The sequence below is a fragment of the Gopherus flavomarginatus genome, chromosome 2, assembly GCF_025201925.1.
Source record: "Gopherus flavomarginatus isolate rGopFla2 chromosome 2, rGopFla2.mat.asm, whole genome shotgun sequence".
Lineage (NCBI taxonomy): Eukaryota > Metazoa > Chordata > Testudines > Testudinidae > Gopherus > Gopherus flavomarginatus.
In genome coordinates this window covers 166,084,435-166,106,570 of record NC_066618.1, presented here as the reverse complement: position 1 = coordinate 166,106,570, position 22,136 = coordinate 166,084,435, and the positions used below count along the sequence as shown (strand labels likewise).

The window sequence follows — 22,136 nt, the reverse complement described above, 5'->3', positions numbered from 1 at the left end:
AGTTCCGGCCCAGCTAGTCACAGTCGTCCTTGGAATGCAGCTGCCAGGGAATCTGTCTCCAGCTGACACCCCCACCCCCAGTGCTAAACACTCAACAGAAGCCACCTGCAGGCTCCTCGCCCCTTCCAAATTAGAGACCATCCTCCTGGCAGCCAGCACCCGACAGCTGATCCCAGAAGCAGAGCGTGAGTGAGCGTCACCAGACAGCAAGCGGGGCCTTATCCCTCCTCTCCATCCCCGACCCTTGGTGCCCAAGATGGGACCAGGACTCTTGCAAACCATCCGTAGTCTGCATGCTGCTCAACACCTGTTGCAGAGTATGGCACTGCCCTGGCATGAGGTCAGCTCCATCGGAGCAGCTGGGTTCGCTTTTCCGGAGGCTGTAGAAAGAGGCTTTAGAAATAATGGTCCAGATGACTGCCCAGGAAAGGCTGGGGGTATTTATTGTTGTTTTTGGTTTGGTTGGTTCAGCAAAGCTACTTTGTTCCTGTCCCTATTTGGTGGAACAGCAAAGTCCTGCTCCAGTGTCACCCTCTGTCACTTTGAGCTATCCCTCTTGCCCTGGTTTGCTGCCTGGCTATCTCTTGGTTTACCTCTAATAATAACCAAGCTGCTGTGTGTATCCGCGAGAGGAATAATGTCCCGATATGCTGCATTAAAAGCTGAGTGGGATAAAACTGCCCCTAGCAGCCGCCCTGCACTTCCTATCGCAGATGGCTTTGCTCCTTTTGATTTCCCTCTTTGGTGGAAAACAGATGAGTTCCCTCAATATCCCAGAGCTCAAGGATGAACTCTTCAGCACACCACAAATGCTAACTGGGAAGCTGTGGAGTCCACTGTTTTCCCCAGCTCCTGAAACCACACTGGAGCAGAGAGATAGGGACTCTTTCCAAACGGTGTGTCTACCAGGTACAACCCTGTTGGCTGGGAACAGAGAGAGGCGAATTAGCGTAGCAGCAGAAGCTGGTGTAATTCCTGCATCATATTTACTGCTGGGCCTGGGACTGCTCTGCTGCCCAGTTCCAGCTCTCTGACGTTTGGCCTATTCATGCATGAGGAAGTGAATTGATTACGGCAGGAAGTTCTGTTGGACCAAATCCCTAGAGGACTTGGTGAAATATGGGCCCTCTGGGGCCTTTGGCCAGGAGTCTGCAGACAAGACCCCGGAATTCTGTCAAGCAGCATTGTAGCGGGGTCCTGGCTTCCTGTTGGCTCAGCTTGACATAACTGGACCTTTAGATGGCAGCTGGTCAACGGTGGAGATTGTTATTGGCTGACACCCAGCCCTAAGCAGCCGGAATGAATGCTGATGTCAGATCCCCACTGGAATTACTTCATAAGTGAAGGGCATGTGTGCGTGCCTATGGAAAGAAAGAGTCCATAGAAACCCTGCAGTGATCCTGAAGGCTCTCCATAGCTCATTCCCTTTCCTCGCTTCTCGGAGTTTGCCTTGGTTCCCGGCTTTTGTCGGTTGTAACCATGAAGTGGCTTGTGAGCAGAATGGGGTGGGAATCTTTTTTGCAAAATTTCTGGAAAACTTGCAGGGTTTTTTTGGGTTGAAAATTTTCCATGTTTTCCCACCCAGCTCTGTTCCTGGGGCAGGTGGGGGTGTGTGTGGCTGGGAGCTATCCTCTCCCAGCTGTGCAGGGCCTAGGTGTGAAGTGAGGGTGGCGAGATGGGTTCTTGGCCTAGTCCTTCCTGTTGATGTCACAGCTGGCATTGACTCGCCCCTGGTTTGCGGACTCAGTGCCAAGGCCAAGAACTGACTGGGCCATGGTGTTTGAGCCCCCTTGGGGCTCTTGAGGGCAGGATGAGGCCTGCTGGTGGGGCAGAGCCGAGCCATGCCGTACCTGTACAAAGGACACCCCCCCCCTCCAAGGCCACATGCCATCTGGTGCTCTAGACATTGGATGTGCCAGCCCTGTGCAGGGCAGAGTGGGAGAGCAAGCCCTTTCTGGGTAATGGTATGCAATGCCGTTCGGGTCGCCAGTCTCTCATGCTCTCAGGCTCCGAAGGCAAGTTCCACGGTACTTGCTCTGTGTCTGCAACCAGTAGTTGGGCCTGGGAGCTGCTGGGCGATAGCATTGGAGTCTCACAGGCACAGCTCTGCGCGTGGCTGCTCTGTCTGGGGCAGGCGTCTCAGTCCTGCAAGGAGCACTGTGGGTTGGGAACTCCCAACAGCTGCTCCTCGCTCTCCCTCCCTGGAGGCAGGGGTGAGGCCGGGTTCGGCTGCCCTCCTGAGAGGGAGCACCCAGCAGGCCCATTTTCATGGCTGTGCTGCTGGTGGGAGCAGAGGAGGATGCAGTATCATGGGCGCAGTAGGAGCAAAGTGAGGTGGGGCCATGATAGCTCTTTGCCTGCTACTGCGAGGCTCCGCTCTCCAGCCTTCATATGTGTCGGAAAGCCAGGTGTGGAGTGAACAGGACACCCACGTGGGCTGTGGCTGCCCTGTGGCTGGGCAGCTACCCCGGGAAAGCCCTGGAGCTGCTGGTAAGATGCCTGTCTGGGTTAAACCCACCTGCTGCAGGTGTTTGCCTCGGCCAGCTCATCTGTGCTGTTCTGCAGCCCTGGCCTCCCTTCCTCTTGGTGTCGGAGTGGGAGGTCCAGGCCGGTGCCACAGGCTGTAGTTGAAGCAGCCTGGTGTGTGCAGCACCTGTCCCTGCTGCCGTAGCTGTGGGAACCCCATGAGAGGATGGGACTGGGCCACTGCCCTTGGCACGCCGTCCAGTCACTCCATAATGAACAAATCCAAAATGCTGCTTCTCCCTGCTGAGGAGGGCCCCATGATGAATGTGGATGCACTCTTCCAGGGCATGGTGGGTGCTGCGTTGGGCTGGGAACATCTCTTAGGGATGTCTCTGCAGGGTTCTCCCTCACCCTGGGGTGATCCTGCAGCGTTCCCTGCCATGTCCCCCCACCCCCCGACACTCCCCCTCCCTTCTGTTATTTTAAATGCCAGGAATTTGCAACAACAGATGTTGCAGTGCCATTGCCTTGACGGTGTAGGAAGGGATCTCCCAGCCCTTTACTCTCCCTGGATGGATCATTTGTGCATGTCGCTCCCTGGCAGGTTGAGAGCTCTGCTCTGGATCTTGGAGACTTACTATTTATTTGCACCAGGGAGTCTCTGTCCTACTGTACTAGGGGCTGTACATTTGTAGAATGAAAAGACCACCCCTCCCCACTGAATATACTCTCAGGGTCCGGGTACTCCTCTCCACAGCCACTGCTTGACCTGCAGGACTTGGACAGAGAGGGGATGCCAGTGGGGTGAGGAATGCATGGCTTGTGGTGGGCAGGCAGCTGTCAGGGAGTCTGGGCAGGTTGTCTGTCCCCTGGGGAAGCGTGCCAGGCCATGAGCTCATTCCTTCAGAGTCAGGCCTGCATCCTCTGCACGCAGATGAGAGCAGATAGCTGCCAGCAAGTCCGGCCAGCAGAGAATGGCGTGTGGAACAATAAACCAGCCTGAGAGATAAGGAAACCAGATGGTTATTAGCAAGCTAGCGCGGAGGACGGGGCATTGTTCTTGAAGGAAGCGCAAACCCCCTCTGGCTTCTAGGCTCAGCTCCTGTGGAGAAAACCCGTGTTGCAGCCTGCCTGCCAGGTCGCCGCCGTCAGAACTGGCAGTGGGGCTGCCCCTCTCCTGCCCGGACCTGCAGTCAGGGTACGGTTTGCACTGTGATATTAGTGCTGCTGGGAGGGGAAGAGCCAAACGTGTGTATTACCGTGCTGCAGCTAGCTGTGGGGGGAAAGCAAGTCACTGATCAGTGCATTCAGACACAGCAGAGCGGAGAGGGACAGTGTGTTCAGTCGCGGGAGGCCAGGCTGTGCAGACTTGGCTCCGCCGCAACTTCAGCCATAAGTGGCACCATGGGGCTGCAGGGCGCTTGGAAACCGGGGCTCTTTCCTGCCGAATCCTGCAAGGTGCCGAGCCCCTGGGAGAGGTGGTGTGCTCCCCACGATGCTCAGCCGCTCCTGGGTGCGCTCAGCACCATGCACGAATGGACCCTGGCGGGGCTGGTGTCTTGGGTCAGGCCAGCATAAGGCTGGGAGCCGGGAGTGCAACTGCTTGTGCTTTAACACACAGACGTGTGGCCCTTTCCCTTCCAGACATGGTGGGGGGGGGGGTGACTTCTTGGGCTGAATCCTCCTCTGCCCCGCCTGTAGCATGGGGTAACAGTAGCTGCCTGCCTGGATGGGGCGGGGAATAACTGTTAACAGCTTGCGAAGCATCCTGAGGCCAGCCCATGCACAGGAGTGGGCGCGTCTCCTGTTGACTGGCATGGGGCCTGAGAGCTGCTCCTTGCAGGGCCCCGTCAGGCTCTCCCCTGTGCTTGGGAGCAGGAAGCTCCTCTCCACGTCGAAGGCCTGCTCCAAAGCCCCATAGAAGTCACAGGGAGTCTCTTTCCCTTTTTGGCTTTGGATCATCCCCGTTCTGCAGTGTGAAAAGGAGGCCGTGTGCTTCCTGATTCTGCGTCACCCCTGCCTTGTCCTGGGTGCCCAGTGTGAGCTGGGGCCTTTTGGAGTAAAGTTGATCCTGTTCTCCCGAATTCTGATGCTCCAGCAATGGCGGGGAGGGAAAACTGCAGATCTAATGGAGGGAAAAGTCCTGTAGAAACTACTGAGAAGGGGCATCATCTGCACTCTCTCTCTTTCTCCCCTGGTGTCTGAAGTGGATTCAGGGCCCAGTTCTGAGCCTCACCTTGGCCAAGTTGTCACGGAGTGTGGGGGAGTCCGGTCCTGCACCCCTCTTCCTGGGACCCACAGTGACTCTTAGCCAGCCAGTAAAACAGAAGGTTTATTGGACAACAGGAACACAGGTTACAGCAGAGCTTGCAGGCACAGTCAGGACCCCTCCACCGAGTCCTTCTGGGCTTTCAGGGTGCTTGGATCCTAGCTAGGATACCCTGAATTCCGCCCACACAGCCCCAAGCCCAAACTCAAACTGCTCCCCTCCTGCCACTCCCCTCCTTTGTCCCCTTCCAGGGCAAAGATGTTGACCTTTCCCCTCCCTTACCTAGCTCAGGTTACAGACCCTGGCATCGTCCATCCCCTAAAGTCCTCCCCTGCTCTTCCACTCCCCACACAGACAGTCCCTACTGCATCACATCTCTTTTTTTTTTTTTGAGACTGAACTGAGCAGGGTTACTTTGCCTAGTGACCTGGGGAAGTTTAGGGCCCCCTTTTCGGGACAACGCATTTGCTGTTAGGTTGGCACTTTTTTTTACATGGACCACGTTCATGTTATAGTCCTGCAGGAGCAGGCTTTACCTTAGGAGCTTGGTGTTGGCTTTTTTTATTTGGTGCAGCCAGGTTAGGGGAGAGTGGTTGGTGTACACGGTGAAGTGTTGCCCAAAGAGATATGGCTTTAGCTTTTTAAGGGCCCACACCATGGCCAGGCATTTTTTTTTGATGGCCGCTTAGCTTTGTTTTTGGGGTAGCAGCTTCTTACTTAGGTACACGATGGGGTGTTTTGTTTTGTTTTGTTTTGTTTTTTTTTTTGCATTAACACCGCTCCCAGTTTTGTGTTTGAGGCATTGGTGAACACCATAAAGAGTTTGTTAAAATTTGGGTTTGCCAGAACTGGACCACTAACCAGAGTCTTCTTTAGCGCCCGGAAAGCCTTCTGGCACTGCTTAGTTTAGATTACCTTGTTTGGCTTTCCCTTTTTGCACAGTTTAGTGATGGAGCCGGCTATGGCACTAAAGTGAGGCACGAACCTTTGATAGTACCCCGCCATTTTAATAAAGGCCTGGACCTGCTTTTTGGTTTGGGGAGCAGGGCAGTTTTTGATTACCTCCACCTTGGCTGGTTTCGGCTTAGGCAGCCGCTTTTTACCCGATGGCCCAGGTCAGATACTTTAGCCATTTCCACCTTGCACTTTTTAGCCTTTACTGTTAACCCAGCCTTTTGGAGTTGGTTTAGGACTTGTTTAACCTGGGACATGTGGTTTTTTTAGGTTTGGCTGAAGACGCAGATGTTGTTAATATACGCCACGGCAAAACTTTTTATTTTTCTTAGTAGCTGATTTATTAGGCACTGGAAGGTGGCCGGTGCTTTTTTGAGGCCGAAGGGCAGGGTTAGAAACTTATAGAGCCCCAGAGGGGTGATAAAGGCCGATTTTAGCCTGGCATCTGCGTCCAGCGGCACTTGCCAGTAGCCTTTGGTAAGATTTATAGTGGTGAGGTACCGAGCACCTTTTAGCTTGTTTAGGAGCTTGTTAGGCCTGGGCATAGGGTAGGCATCAGATACAGTGATGGCATTGAGCTTTTGATAGTTCATACAGAACCGGATTGACCCATTTTTTTGGGGGACCAGCACCATTGGCGAGGCCCAAGGGCTGGAATACGGCTGGATTACCCCCAAAGCCAGCATGTTTTTGACCTTTTTTTTAAGATTTTGGGCAGTTTTACCAGTGACCCGAAAAGGGGAGCATTTTATAGGGGGATGTGACCCGGTTTTTACCCGGTGGATAGTTAAATTAGTGCGTCCAGGCTGGTTGGAAAACAGCTGTTGGTATAGATGCAGCACCCCCCTGATTTTAGCGTGCTGGCCCGGGGTTAGTTGATTAGAGAGGGGAATTGCCTTTAGGGGGGAACCAGCTTTTGTTTTAGGGAATAGATTTACTAAGGGGTTATTTTTCTGCCCCTTCCAATGTCCACACACGGCCAACACCACATTTCCCCTGTTATAGTATGGTTTTATTATGTTTACATGGTACACCCGACGGTGATGTGCCCGGTTTGACAGCTTTACCACATAGTTTACCTTATCTAGTTGCTTGATAACCTTGAAGGGCCCTTTTTAGGCGGCCTGGAGTTTGTTTTTTTTTACGGGGATGAGAACCATTACCTGATTTTTGGTGGCGAAGGCACGGGCCCGTGCCGTGCGGTTATACCAGACCTTTTGCCTTTTTTGGGCTTGGGTTAGATTTTCCCTGGCCAGGCCCATGAGCTTGGCCAGTCTTTTTTGGAAGGTTAGGACATACCTTACCACTGACTTTTTTTTGGGAGCGGCCTTTTTTTTTTTATTTGTTCCTTATTAGGTTTAGGGGCCCCCTTACCCGCCTTTCATACAACAGTTTAAAAGGTGAAAACCCGGTAGATTTTTGCGGTACCTTCCTGTACGCGAACAGCAGGTGAGGTAAGTACTTGTTCCAATTTTGCGGGTGCTGGTTTATAAATGTTTTTAGCATTATTTTTAGCGTTCCGTTGAACCTTTTTACCAGCCCGTTGGACTGGGGGTGATACGCTGAGGCCCAGTTGTGCTGGACCCCACATTTCTGCCATAAGGACTGGAGCAGGGCCAACATGAAGTTGGACCCCTGGTTCGTTAAGACCTTTTTGGGGAACCCCACCTGGCTGAAAATTGTTAGCAGCGCATTTGCCACTGTGTTTGCTTTGATAGAGGACAAGGCCACCGCCTTGGGGTAGCGAGTGGCAAAATTCACCACCACCAGGATGTATTTTTTTTTTTGACCGGGTTGTTTTGCTGAGGGGTTCCACTATGTTTATGGCCACCTTCTGGAAAGGTTTTTCTGTGATGGGTAAAGGCCTTAAAGCCGCTTTTCCCTTGTTCCAGGCCTTTCCCACCCTCTGGCAGGGGTCACAGGATTGGCAGTACTGTTGGACATGGGTAAAGACCCCAAGCCAGTAAAAGTTCTGTAGCAGCCTTTGCCTGGTGCGCCGGATTCCCTGGTGCCCTGCGAGAGGGATGTCATGGGCCAGGTACAACAGCTTGTGACGAAACTTTTGGGGAACCACCAGCTGCCTCCTGATCCCCCATGACTCTATTTCCCCGGGGGAGCCCATTTTCGGTACAGGAACCCCTTTTCCCACAGGAACCTCTCCTTGCAACCTTTCCTTATGGTTTGTACCGCACTAAGGTCAGCCCGGTCCCTGTGCTTTCGCAAGGAGGGATCTTTCTGCAACTCGGCCTGGAACTCCGCAGCTGGGACAGGGATGGGGACCGGCTCTCTTTTGCTGGCTGGGTCTGAGGCTGCAGCCTTTCTGAACCGTGCCCCTGGGCGTTCCCCGCTCCCTGGGTTAGAGTCCTGCACCTCGGGTCGAGTACCTTTCCCGTTGTCGGGTTGCAGTGCCCTTTGCCGACTCTGACTACGAGTCACGACCAGGGCACTTTGGGTGTTACTAGGCCAGTTCTTGAGGTTCCCTTCCATTAACACATTAGTGGGCAAATATTGGTGTACCCCCACATTCTTGGGCCCTCCTTGGCCCCCCATTTTAGGTGTACCCTTGCCACGGGCACCTTGAATGGGGTTCAGCCCACGCCCATTAGGGTTAGGTAGGTGTCGGGCACCATCCGATCTGAGGCCACCACCTCGGGCCGGGCCAGCGTCACCTCTGCGCCCGTGTCCCAGTACCCAGTGACCTTCCTTCCATCTACCTTTAGGGAAACAATGCACTCTTTCCAGAGGGGCAGCCCCGTGCCCACCAGGTAAACCAAAAACCCGGAGCCTGGAGCATTCACAGGTGGTATGTTGCCAGCCCCCCTTTCCTGGGAATGTAGCCCCTCCTCCGATTGGGTTTTTACCCAGTCCACCCTCTGCGGGTTGGGTCTGCTTGGTCTGTTCCTGAGCTTGGGGCACTGGGCCCGTATGTGACCTCGTTGGCCACAGCGATAGCAACCCATGTCTTGTGGGTCCCCTTGAGTGAGTCGGAGGGACCTGACACTGGATGTTCCCCTTTTGGGGGGTTCTTCATAGGCCCCCTTTGGGAGGTCCCATGGTGACTCTCTCTCTGCGTTGAGGCAGGCCTGCTCCTTCGAGACTCCTCCCTGCCATCCCCTGCCCGACTGTCCACAAATTGGTCGGCCAGCTGGCCTGCATGCTGTGGGTTCTCCGGCTTCTGGTTCATCAACCACAGCCTCAAGTCGGACGGGCACGGCTCGTACAGGTGCTCCAGTATGAATAGGTCAAGCAGGCCCTCTTTAGTTTGGGCCCCAGCTGTCCACTTGCGGGCATATCCCTGCGCCCGGTTGACCAGTTGTAGGTATGTGACCTCACGGGTTTTATGCTGGCTCCGGAACTTTTTCCGGTACATCTCAGGAGTCAGCCCAAACTCGCAGAGCAGGGCCTGTTTGAACAGTTTGTAGTCCCCTGCCTCCGCCCCTTTCAGTCGGCTGTACACCTCCATGGCTGTGGAGTCCAGTAAGGGGGTGAGAACTGCGATCCTGTCTGCAGGGTCAACCCTGTGCAGCTCGCAGGCATTCTCAAAGGCCGTCAGGAAGATATTTATGTTCTTCCCCTCCTTACGCCGGGGCAGCAAGTGCTTATTAAAGCTCTTTGTAGGCTTGGGTCCCCCCTCACTCACCGCAGCCGGGGCCTCACTTCTTCTCAGCCGGGCCAGGTTCAGCTTATGTTTACGCTGTTTCTTCTTCTTCTTTCGCTCATGTTTACGCTGTTTCTCCTTCTCCTTCAGCTCTTGCCTCTTTAACTCGAGCTCCTTCCATTTCAGCTCCCTTTCATATTCCAGCCGCATCCGCTCCACGGATGCCGAGTGTTGCCGGGAGGATCCCCTGCTGGGGGGTGAGCTTCGCCGGGAGGATTCCCTGCTGGCCGGGGGTGTCACGGTGCCCTCGGTATACACTGGGCTCCTCCCCGCCTTTCTTCTAGGCACAGGAAGGGGGGGTCTCGGGAAGCCCTCGTCCGCCGGCTGACCACTCCCAGCGGGGACAGACACTGGTGCCTGCGCTGCATCTGCCCGGCTGCTTCCCTCAGAGACAGGGCTCCGTTCATTTATGCGGTCTCCCTGCTCCAGCTGGGCAATCAGCTGGTCATTGGTGCGTCTCCCCGGGCGCAGCCCCCTCTGCTTGCACAGCTCCAGCAGGTCCCACTTGCGCCGCTTGGCATACATTTTCCTGCTGGCCACTCACAGGCCGGGGTGCTCGCCGCTCCCCACGGTTTCCAGGGGGACCCCTAGTGCACCAGCCCTTCTTGAGGTCACCACCTCTCTGCCAGGGTCGAGCTGCAGACTCCTCCGCCCCTGGGACCGCTCGCTGCAATCCCCCGGGGGACCCTGTTACTGCAAAGTTCTTCTCACAGGGCACGCACTCCCAGGGGTTAACCACCCCTTCGTTTTACTGCTCCCCAGTCACTTACTGCAGGAAGCGCCGTCCACGGGGTGCAGTATATCCCACCGCTGCCACCAGTTGTCATGGAGTGTGGGGGAGTCCGGTCCTGCACCCCTCTTCCTGGGACCCACAGTGACTCTTAGCCAGCCAGTAAAACAGAAGGTTTATTGGACAACAGGAACAAAGGTTACAGCAGAGCTTGCAGGCACAATCAGAACCCCTCCACCGAGTCCTTCTGGGCTTTCAGGGTGCTTGGATCCTAACTAGGATACCCTGAATTCCGCCCACACAGCCCCAAGCCCAAACTCAAACTGCTCCCCTCCTGCCACTCCCCTCCTTTGTCCCCTTTCTGGGCAAAGGTGTTGACCTTTCCCCTCCCTTACCTAGCTCAGGTTACAGGCCCTGGCATTGTCCATCCCCTAAAGTCCTCCCCTGCTCTCCCACTCCCCACACAGACAGTCCCTACTGCATCACACAAGTCCATTCTCCTCTCTGCACCTCAGTTTCTCCTGGGGAGAAGTATTCTCCCCCACATCTCCAGGAGGGTTGTGAGGACTGGGTTAAGGGTGCGTTGAAGTCCTTGGCTGGCGGGTGAAGCATCACTGTCCTGATGCCATGAGTGCTGTTCCTTCTGCATGAGCACTCAGGGTCTGTCCCTCCCTTCAGTGTCCAGGCTCTAATGACAACGACTGTTGTCTCTGGATTAATTTCTCCTTCTCCTGCCCCCTTCTCTGTCCCTTGCAGGAGGTGGAGGGAAGCGGAAAGGGAGGAGTAAGAAATGGAAAGAGATCCTCAGATTCCCACACATCAGCCAGTGTGATGACCTTCGGAAAGGCCTGGGTAAGCGGCAAGCCTCAACCCGGCTGCTCCCCGGAGCCGGCCAGCAAGACGAGCCTCGTGCAGGGGCGTGCGGGGATTGTGTTGCAAGAACTGGCAAAACCTGCTTGCTGCAGAGCCTGGGTGCCTGCTGCGAATAAGCAGGTACAAGCCGGCGGGGAAGGAGGGCAGCGTGCGGGGAGAGCAGGCTGGCACACCGAGCTGCGCTCAGCAGAGAGGCTGAGAGAGCCAGTGTGGCGCAGTAATGGATACAGAGAGAGCAGTGGGAAATGCCAGGGGCCCATGGGGAGCTCCATGCTACAGCTTTTGCACTTGACAACAAAGCCTGTGATCATTTCCTGCCAGCGCAGAGGAGAGATGCTTATCAGGAGCCCAAGGAGGGTGGGGCAGAGAGGCAGGAAGAGGGTCAAGGCTGGGGCTGTTAACTGTTGCTGGAGAGAGGGTGTGCTCCATGCATACAACTGAGGACACCTGCGCTGCCTGCGAACAGCTAGGCACTACCCCCATGCACCCGCTCGTGCCCGGATGGGGAGGGGCGGCGTGTGTGGCAGAAGTGCAGGTGGGAGGAAAGCAGCACCTCCCACAGGGCAGGCCCGGGGGGCTACGTATCTGGAGATACAGCTGCAGCACTCCCTGACTCTGCGTCACCCCCACCTTGTCCCAGATCCGACTCTCCGCTTGGGCATGCTGGTGCACAAACGTCCCTGACCAGTGTCAGTGACTAACCTGGCCCTTCCCTGACAGGGGTTGGGGCGCCCTCTGCCAGTGACATGCATGGACTTAGAGTGAGCTGCACTTGAGCATGGAGACTCAACCCCCTGGGTACAGCCAGTCTCAGCGGGGTGCCACCTCCCTAGAGCTCCCTTCCTGTGTCTGCAGCGGGGTTTAGGCCTTTCCCTTGTGTCTGCTGCTGGCCTCAGGGTCCCACGGGACTTGGGGTCTCGGGGAGCCATTAGCTGCACAGAGCTCATCCAGCCACCCGTGGCAGCAGCAGGCCGGCGGGCGTCAGCGTAACGGTGTACAGTGTCATATACTAGGGCACCGTATCTGCCCAGAGAGACGTGTCCCCTGCACCAAGGAGCTGGCACCCCTGGGGCACCGGAGGGACCTGAGCAGGGCAGCTCAGAAGGGGCTGGGGTGTGGCTCTTGCTGTGGAGGGGGAATGGTTGGTGCGAGAAGGGGCACGTTCCGGGGGGCGTGCTCCAGGACCAAGGCGACAGAAGCTTCATGGCCATGAAAAACGTGTCACGGACCGTGAAATCTGTATAAAAGCACACAAAAGACCAGATTTCACGAGAGAGACCAGTGTTTCTCACATGGGGGGTCCTGACCCAAAAGGGAGTTTCAGGGGGGTCACTAGGTTATTTTAAGGGGTTGCAGTGTTGTCACCTTTACTTCTGCGCTGTCTTCAGAGCGGGGCTGTAGGAAAGCGGTGGCTGTTGGCCAGGCACCATGCTCTGAAGGCAGCAGCCTACCGCCAACGGCAGCACAGAAGTAAGGATAGTAGTACAGTGACACCTGTCCCGTGTCCCCCCCCCCCCCCCCCCCAGGAATAGCCTTGTGACCTTTTTTGGGTCAGGACCCTTACAATTACAACACCCTGAAATTTCAGATTTAAATAGCTGAAATCATGAAATTAACGATTTTTAAATTCCTATGACTGTGAAATTGACCAAAATGGACGGTGAATTTGGTAGGGCGCTAAGCAGGAGGGAGCAGGGCTGTGAGGGAGGGTGGGAGCGAGGGCCATATGCAGGGCCTCGACAGGGACAATGAGCAGGGGGTGTTCAGGGCTGGGGATGACGGAGTCCCAAAGGCTCAATGCCCACAGCCAGGCTGCAGCTTTCTCGGGAGAGTTGGCCTGGCGCATGCTAAAGCTGCCCAGAGCCTGGTGCTCAATGCTCCACTGGGAGCCGGGAGGGTGGAGCACTGAAGGGGCCAGGAGAGGACGTGCAGGTTGGAGATGGGAAGCAGAAGCTAGTCCTGTGTTTGCTGCTGAAGGAATTATTCACCCCTTCAGTTTTTTGCAAACGTGCAATCTGCAGGTAATCCTGCATGCCTGGTATCACCCCCCACAGCCATTGCACTGCCCCGCATTCCTGGCATTGCCCCCTCCCACACACACACATACACACTCCCCTGCCATTGCATGGCCCCAAGTTCCTGGCATCCGCGCACACGTGCACGCTCCCCTGCCATCGCATGGCCCGGCATTCCCAGCATCGCCCCACTGCCATTGCATGCCCCACTGCCATTGCATGGCCCTGCATTCCCGGCATCGCCACCACCCTCCCACACACTCCCCTGCCATTGCATGGCCCGGCATTGCCCCCCTGCATCGCACATCCCACCGCCATTGCATGGCCCCATGTTTCTGCAATCGCCCCCACCCCGCCCTGTACACTCCCCTACTGTCCCACGGCCCTGTGTGTCCAGCATTGGTTCCCCCTGCACATTCCTCTGTTGGCTCGTCACATCGCGCTGTGCGCCGACATCGCCCCCGTACACCCGACCACCATCGCACGGCCCTGTGTGTCTGGCATCGCCCCATCCCACGCCACATGGCCCCGGGTATGGTACCTGCTGGTAGTCCAAGGGGGCAGCGGGGCAATAAGCCCTTGATGGAAGGGCTTTGCCTCTTTGTCTCTGAGAGGGCTGCTGGCTCTGAGTCAGCTCTGTTCTGGAGCCATTTGCTCCAGGGAATGCGCAGCCTTGCTGTGCTAGTGAATCTTCCCTTCCTGGCCTGCCCCCCAATTGCAAGCCCAGCCTTGGTAACTGGGTGCTAGGGCACCTGGGTTCTGTCTGCAGCACTGGAAGAGGAGCGGGGTCTAATGGTTAGAACAGAGGGGGTGGGGAATTTCACTCCATTAGCAACCTCTGGGTCCCCAGTGAAACCTTGTGGTCAGCAGTATCCAAGGCATCCAATGGGATGTAATACAGTCAGGGCAGATCTGGTCCTCATCCCTGGCTGGGACAATCCACACACGGCACCAGTGCCCTTTCTGCCCCTAGCTCAGGTCTGAATGGTGTCTGGGCAGGACTCAGAAAGCCTGGCCCCAGCTCCTCTGGGACCTTCCCCCAACGCAGAAGGAGTGACTGGAGGAGGTAAATGGTGAGTATCCACATTGGCGGGAGTGTGTGTAGAGGGGGCACTGTCCCTTACTCAGGCCACACCCTCCATTAATGGGGATATGATGGGGGGGTGACATCAGCAGTGCCCGCTTGGTGCTTTCCTCGCTCCCCCAAAAGCTGGACTGAGCCCAAGAGGAGAAAACTAGCCCCGGCCCCCTCCAGCCTCTGGAGGGCACTTCACATCTTGCAGAGCTGTTGAACCCAGGGCAGATCTGCTGCTGACTCTGTGAGGGTGAGTGTAGGAACATTGTCCCTTGAGCACCCAGCGGAGTTTGGTGGAACCAGGGTTCTTGGGAAGCCCGCGCTGAGTGGGAGGGTGCTGGCGCAGGCGCTCTCAGAATCCAAGATAAGTGTGTCTTTCTCCCATGCTCCCTAGGAGATGTCAGTGACTCTTCCCCTAATGCATGCTTGGCTGTTTCTTCCACTGGGACTTGGGATGCAACACCAAGGAGCGGGTGTGTTTATATGGCCTGGGAATGTGGTTAGGCAGAGGCCAGGGGGGTGGTTTCCAGCTCAGAGAAAGGAGAAGAGTGGAGGGAAAGACATTTGCAATGTTTTAGTCTTGCTAGAACTCACAACTTGCAGCTGCTGGGGGCTTTGGCCTGGAATTCATTGTGTGCAGCTGGACCCAGCATGGAGCTGGGCCCCTGTCACGCTATGCAAGATGGATGCATGAGAACCCTCTGCCCTGGGAAGTCTCTGGAGACAGCTGCAGCAAGGCCTGGCCTAGCGTCCAGATGCACCTGAGCCTCTGTGAGGTCAGAGGCCACGATCATGGGCCACTGAGGTGTTTGGGGCAAAGGGGATTGTGGAGGAGGCTTTCTGAGGGGGGCACACACTGTCTTGAGGAGCTGGTCCCCTAGAAATCCCAGCCATGCTATGCAGTGGACACTCCAGTGACTTCAGCTAAGGCAACAGGTGTGGTTTTTGCAAACCAGCATTTAACTCTTGCCCATCTGTTCCTTTAACCAAGGCAGCGACATGCAGGTGCTCTGAACCCTGCTGGCTGGGGGAGCAGCCTCCTGTTTCAGGGGCTGCTTTCAGAGCCTTTGCAGCGGGAGGCTGCGCAGTGGCCAACAGACAAATATTGTTCATGAGCTGAGTCCAGTGACTCTGTGTGGGTGGCTCTTCGGGCCTGGGGAGAGCCCCATGGACATCCCTATGGCTCTGCCTCAGCTCAGGGGCTCACTTGCACAGTTACCGGCTGGATCTGGGCTGTAATCACAGCTGCTCTGTGACCCAGCAGCAATGCTCCCCGTCTACCACTTCACCACCCAGTGTCCACCAGCTGGAACAGCGATCCAGGTGTGCGCAGGGAAGTGGCCAGTGGTACTTTAAAGCAGGCAGTGGCTCTCATCCCATGGCCTGGTTGCACTGTTACCTGATGCAGCAGTGCTCTAAAGAAGCTCTTCTCTGCAGAGCTGTGTGCCTCCTTCATCAGTGCTCTGCAGAACCCAGTCGTTTGGGAACAGAGCTGTGGAGGGTTATGGGCTGGGAGGGCTCATCAGGGCCGCCCAGAGGTGGGGAGAAGTTGGGCTATTTGCCCTGGGCCCCGCAGGGGCCCTTGCGAGCCACTCTGGGTTTTCGGCGGCACTTCAGCGGCGGGCACTTCACTCGCTCCGGCTCTTCGGCAGTGGGTCCTTCAGTGCAGCGGAAGACTCGGAGGGAGTGAAAGACCCATCGCTGAAGTGCTGCCGAAGCCTCGGAGCGCCGCCCAGTGAGTACAAGCACGCAAGTGGCGGAGGGGAAGCCGCGATCAGCGGCACTTAGGCTGCTCTACCGCCGCTGCTTCATTCTTCGGCGGCAATTTGACGGCGGGTCCTTCCCTCCGAGAGGGATCCACCGCTGAATTGCTGCCGAAGACCCAGCCCTGTCCCAGGCCCCCTGAATCCTCTGGGTGGCCCTGGTGCTCGTCTGTCCGCAAGATGATCTCTGGGGCGCAGCACAAGGCAGTTTCTGCAGAATGGCCCGGTATGGATGTGGACGGTCCTGAGCTATGCTTCTGTCCCATCTCCTCCTTGGTTTTCTTTTCCAGAAAGGGAATACAGCAGCCTGTGTGACAAGCAGCCCATCGGCCGGCTCCTCTTCCGTCAGTTCTGCGAGAGGCGGCCAGAGCTGCAGCGCTGCATCCACTTCCTGGATGCTGTGGTAAGAGCCCCCCTAGTCACCAACAGCCCGGGGACTCTGGTGCTCCTGGGGTCGGGTGCAGTTTGAAGCCAGAGTAACCTGCTGGTTTTGGGAGGATCGTGGCAGGAGGGATGTCTGTCTTGTACGATTGCAGGTGGCAGGGCCGGCTGCAGGCACCAGCGAAGGAAGCAGGTGCCTGAGGTGGCCAACAGAAAGGGATGGCACTCCGTCCATTATTGGAGTGACGCATTCGGGTCTTCGGTGGCGGTTCCTTCACTCCCTGTCTTCCTCTTTGGCGGCAGCTCAATCGGCCTCTTTTTTTTTCCCCATCGCCTCTTGGGGTAGCAAAAAAGCTGGAGCCGGCACTGGTAGGTGGGCTGACACTGCAATATATGGAGTGTTGGGAGCCCCGTGTTTGCTCTGTCGGAGGGGTGAGAAGGGATGCAGCAAATGGAAAGCAATGAGATTCCAAAGGGAAGGGGAAAGTGGATGTTAGGGGTGTGTGGTACGGGCTGTGGGAATTCCCATGTAGCATTGGCTCTGCCAATAACTGATCTCTCTGGGAGCTGGAAGTCTCTCAGGAACATGTGCAGGAAGACAGAAAACCCACCCTGCACCGTGCCTATAGCTCCTGATCAGAACAGTCCTATGGAAATGTCCCGCACAGCTTCACAGGGACTGGAAATTGCTCTTAATGCCTCATAGGATGTAAGATTGAATGAGGATCTTTTGAACCATCCTACTGAATTCTACAGCAGAGCTGTGGGGTCCCAGTTGTGCAGGGCTTTGGGACGACTCATGTGCTTCAATTAGACGCCTATGGTTAAACGGGGCCATAGAGAATATCTCTGCCATTGAATTCTGTAGGAGTGTTCCAAGCTTCTCTTGCTGTTCAAATGGCTTTGTAAATACCAGCCTCCACAGAGGTGGTGATTTCCTATGGCATTCACTAGGATGTTTCCATGAGGGAGAAAAGGTCACTTGCCTTCCATCTATGTTTTTTCCCCGTTATTGGCTTGTTAGGTGTTGGCGATGGACTGGTGCTTCTTAGACGCAGGAGAAAATGAAATTGCTAAAGTGCACCCTTTGCACCAGTGCTATGGGGGCAGTGCGTTTCACAGCCCCTTCTAAGGCAACCGTGCAAGAATTCCATCCAGATAACTTGTAACTTCAGTCAGGCCTCCTAGTGAAATCATATCTTGGTGTTCTCAAGGGCTTTTTGTTTTTCCCCTCGAAGGTTTCCTGGTTCTGGAAGCATGGTCTGCCCAGCAGGGCTTGGTTTCACTCTGGGTCACACCAGAAGATTTGGGCTTTTTTCATTAGCTAACTTGAAGTTCTGATCTGAAATCCATGTGCATCTGCTGTTAGACTCTTCTGATGCCAGGAGGCAATTTTAGATGCTGTTTAATAGAAAACGTAAGCCTCCCAGAATGATCTGTGTTTCCCATTACCAAATTGTTTATGTAACTGAGGGAGCTTTTGCCCTTCAGACTGAGAGGAGTTTGCTTAGTTCCATTTGGTTTGGGTCAGGGGAAAATCTCTCTCTGTGTCGAAGGAAGCAGCCAGTCCTGCCAGCAATTCAAGCTGGTGTACGAAAACTTAAGCATTTTTCTTTTTTTGCATAGTCTTGATGCATCTGAATGGCAGAAAGGCCAATCCAGTCATATGGGTGTTTAATGGGAAACACATGCCTGAAAAACAGTCCTGGGTTTGTGTGAGGCTTTTTGAGCTTATGGAAGATTTAAAAAAAAATATTTTTTCTTGCCCATCTAAGTCAATTAAATAAAACTCCTCTAACCAAAGTTGATCTGGTGGTTGCTGGTAAGTACAGGTATGTAACAAAGCCACAGGCTGCCTTTACCTACTGGGACTCTTCCATGTCTCCAGATACAAACCCTTTTGTCTCCAGCTAGTAAAATTCTGCAGGATGTTCCAGCTCCTCCTCCCACCACTGTCCTTTCCTTTAATCCTCTCCTTTTCTCCTGCCTCTCTTGTGGGCTGAAAGAGCCGTTTTCTCCTGACAAACATCACATGTATGTGCACTGCCTTCCATACCCAGAGTCTGTCCTGGCCCCTCCCTCATTCATTGTGATTCAAGGATGTGATTTAGCTTTTGTGACTTGAAGCATGTAACTTCTGATGTTTCAATGAAATTTCACGTCCAAATTTCACCAGTAAAAATGGAGAAGAGAACATTTTTACTTAAGTCTTGGTGAAATTTGTCCCTGTTCTTGACTCAGCTGTGATTTCAGTCTCTAAAGCTCCAGATTGTTTGAGTCTGGGCTGCTTTAGAAGCAGTCTCTTCTCTTTCACACCATGAGCAGTCCCTGCATTCCAGCACTAGCGGCTGACCATGTTTAAGCATCACGATGTTCCAGGGTGATGGCCACATTATCAGACAGTTCTCTTGCATGCCTGGAGAGGAGAACTAGGCCTCTTGGTTAAGACACGAGCCTCTGCGCTGGTTCTAATGCATGTGGTTAGCTATAGACAGAGAAGGGCCCTCTGCTTGGGGAATCCATCTCCCACCCAGCTGATAGAATGGGTATCTTTTTGTCCGGTAGGGCCCTGTAGGCAGCTCGTATATTGCTTTATGCTGTTGTCTGAGCTGGCTGAGTGGGGAATGCTTGGCTCAGTTAGCAGGCAGAGTCCCTTTGAGGCTCATGTGGGGTCACGGAGTCTGGGCATGCTGCAGAAACTGAACTGGAGAAGCTACACAGACTCTGGCCCGCCCCATCCATTCTCTATGGATTGGGAGAGACAGTCCCTGTGCTCCAATCCTGGCTCTGGAATCCCCTCCTGAACTTGAGAGCTCTGCCTTGGAAGGGCTGCATCTGGATGCCCCTGGTCTCTCTCTCTCTGACCCTGGTCTAGCAGGTGTTGGTGGGTGGGCTACAGTTCTCTGGCATCGGATGGGTTCTGAGTCCTGTGTGCTCTCTCTCAGCTGCTGTTTGGTGCAGTCATGAGGTCAGATTTGGTTTGGCATGGCCTGGAGGGAAGGCGATTTTGAGCACAGCATCATAGAGATGCCCCCCACTATGCTTCTGCACTTGAGAAAATTCTCTTCTGGCCACTTTCTGGGCCCTGTGTGCTGCCAGAGCAGTGTCTAGGGCCGGGTGGGGGCAGCCTCTCTCCATCGGCCTGAGTGTCAGTGCGTACGCTGGTCTCATTTCACTTGGAAATGTCCCTGCCTGGCCCTGGCAGCGATTATGCAAAGGGCGTGTGGCTTCCTGGTTGGGATTACGGGCACCACAGCCCTTTGCGGTCTGCATGTCATTGTTCAGAGCGTGCTCAGGGCCCTCTAGGCATGTTGGAAATTACAGAGAAGCTAATGACCGCGGCAACTGCTAACAGCTCTGGAAAGCCTCCCCAATGACCTGCTTGTCTGTAAGAAGCCTGCGAACAGGGGCTAACCTCTCTGCACAGCAATGAGATTTCTCTTCCTGGCGGGGCTCCGGGTCTGTGCTATTGTTGCATACCTCCCAAGCCATGCAGCCTGGCATCACACCGGGGGGCTGTGTGGCTCTGCATTCTTGGAGTTCTGTTGTGAGCTCGGGGAGCGCGCTCAAAGCACCATCTCCATGCAGATGGTCCCAATAAAGAAACTAGTTCTTTAGAGTAGTGTTTTTGATTGGGGCGGGGGGCGTTGTGCCGGGGAGCGACGCTTACGCAGGCAGTTCCTGCCCTATAGCCCGTACCATCTAACCAGGTGACGAGGTGACACGGGGGGAGCACAAGGTGACATGGAGGTGGTTGCTCTTGGTGTCACGGGCAGCAGACCCAGCACAGCAGTTGCCTAGCCATTGTTGAGTGTGGTGTAGGCCTCACGGCAGAGGCAAGCTGTAAGGTGGGATTGGGCCAGCAGCGATGGCTCCAGAGAAGCCAGGTGAGAAAGGCACTGGTTAGGCTGCCTCCTGCTCACACCTACCTGCCTTGTGGTTTCTCTTTCCAGTGGTTCAAGAAAAAAAATTATTATTTGTTTTGAGTCCTTGCTGGTGGGTTTCAAGTTACCCCAAGACAGTTGGGGGTGGTGTAAAGTCCCGCCTGGCTTATAACGTCTCTGTCAGGTAGAAGAGAGTAACTCTGCCAATGCGTTGCGCCTAGTGGGTGGAGGAGACGGGTGGGCGGAAAAATTGCAACCCCAAAATCCAACCCAGCACGGAGGAGGTGGGGATGTGGAGCAGCACTGAGGGGGTTTTAATGCCTGGTGTGTGTCGTTTGCTTGCTCTACTGGTGGATTTACAGTTGTGGGGGCTGTCAAAACACATACGGCGCACTGGGGTAAACTCAAGTCTGTTTAAAAAACAGTTTTAATCAAACCTGGGCAAGTCCCAGTGTGCACACACTGATACTAGCTTAAAACTGGGTATTTCAGTTTAGCTGGTACCTGGAAATTTACCACTTCAGGCTAAATTGTTAGAAACAAGATTAAATTGACATTTTTGTCCACACGTGGTTTGGCACTGGTTTCACTTGCTTTGCTTGAAATTGTTCTGTGAGGTAAACCTGAGCAGCTGTGTGTGTCGCCCAGGCCTGAGCTGGATTTCTGAGCCCCTCTTCCTGGCCCCAAGGCAGGGCTGGACTTTCCTGTAGCAGCAGTTGAGCTAGTGCAGTTGGGTTACTTGCTGAGGAAAGTTTAATGTGAGGCTATTCTCTAAAATGTGCTTGGGAGCCCTGATGAAATGGATTCAGTCTAGTCATGAAACGGCTCTTCTAGCTGTCCATCCACACACTCCCCTCTTGGCCCTGATGGTCCGGCTGGAATACAGGCTCTGTAGCCCATATTCTGCCCCCGCTGGGCCTCTGCAACCCCATTGTCAAAGACCAGGCACCCCCAGTTTGCAAATTGGTTCCACGGCAGTTGCTGAGGGCCTGACCTAGCCTGGCCTGCAGAGTCTCTGTTGCTGGTGGTGTTGAGTGGGATGGAAGGAGTCCAGCTTGCCTGTCAGATCCCAGGGGGCTGTGGGGATCAGGAAAGCATTTTCACTCCCAGCTCGCTGCTAGCACAGGTGGAGGGGTGAGGTTTCACTGGCCTTGGAAGGCATCAGTGATTGGGCACTACAGTATGCTCCACTAATCTAGTTTGGCATATTGCAAAGGGGGAAAGGTGTGCAATGTATAACGCTGCAGTGTGTATGAGGCTGTGCTGTGGACAGGGGTGGCTCTAGACATTTTGCCGCCCCAAGCATGGAGGGTCCACTGGTCCTGCGGGAGGTCCGCCAAAGCAGCGGGACCAGTGGACCCTCTGCAGATAAGCCGCTGAAGGCACCCTGCCTGCCGCCCTAGCGGCGACTGGCAGAGCGCCCCCCGCAGCTTACCGCCCCAGGCACGCGCTTGGAGCGCTGGTACCTGGAGCCGCCCCGGCTGTGGAACTGCTGCAGGACAGGGCCTGTGCCTACCTGGTGCTGTGAGGCCCCGATCCCAGGCGCAGGCTTCGCTTTATTCTGAAGGAAAGATAAATTGCGGTGCTTGGGTCTCATCTGGCCCCCCCCTGCAGCGTGCTGCCATCCAGCTCCAATTGTGACCGATCCCCACAGCCCCTGTGCACGGCTCTGCTCTTGTTGTGTTGTGGCATTACTGAGGGCATGTGGGATCCACCTTGCAGCACGGGCCCTGGGGACTTGCTCTGTGATTTCTAGCCATCTCTGTGCACATCCTTGGGCTGGTGTCTCTTCATGGAGTGTGTTTTTCTTGGCGCGTTGGCTCTGAGGCTGCGTGCCCGGGGGCCCTTGCAGGTTGTGCTGGCTTGTTGGTGCTGGGGTTTGTTGCAGGCTGCTCTCTTTACGAGGCTGGCTGCTGGCAGGAAATGTCAAAGGTGGGAGGGAAATGGCCTGGGGCCACATGTGGCTCTGAGAGTTGCTGAACTCGCCTTGTGTCCATGGATGAATCGCTGATCTCTCGCAGGTTGTCCTCCCTAGGGAGGTGGGGTCTAGTGGATTAAAGCAGTGGGG

At 55.2% G+C, this 22,136-nt stretch overlaps 1 protein-coding gene across 9 annotated transcripts in view; it reads left to right on the top strand.

The window, feature by feature from the left end:
* LOC127044810 (G protein-coupled receptor kinase 5-like) overlaps positions 1-22,136 on the top strand; it is a 75,726-nt gene that overhangs the window by 38,935 nt on the left and 14,655 nt on the right. For 7 of the 9 annotated variants that reach the window (XR_007772547.1, XM_050939995.1, XM_050939990.1 and 4 more), the window contains exons 2-3: positions 10,834-10,929; positions 16,094-16,206. The exons of 1 other annotated variant lie outside the window; for it this stretch is intronic. Coding sequence is in view for 7 of the 8 variants with exons in the window: in XM_050939995.1 (XP_050795952.1) it covers positions 10,834-10,929; positions 16,094-16,206 (209 nt within the window). In the remaining variant the exon portion in view is untranslated. The remainder of the gene's footprint in view (positions 1-10,833; positions 10,930-16,093; positions 16,207-22,136) is intronic. One more of the 9 variants, XM_050939996.1, reaches the window with a different exon arrangement.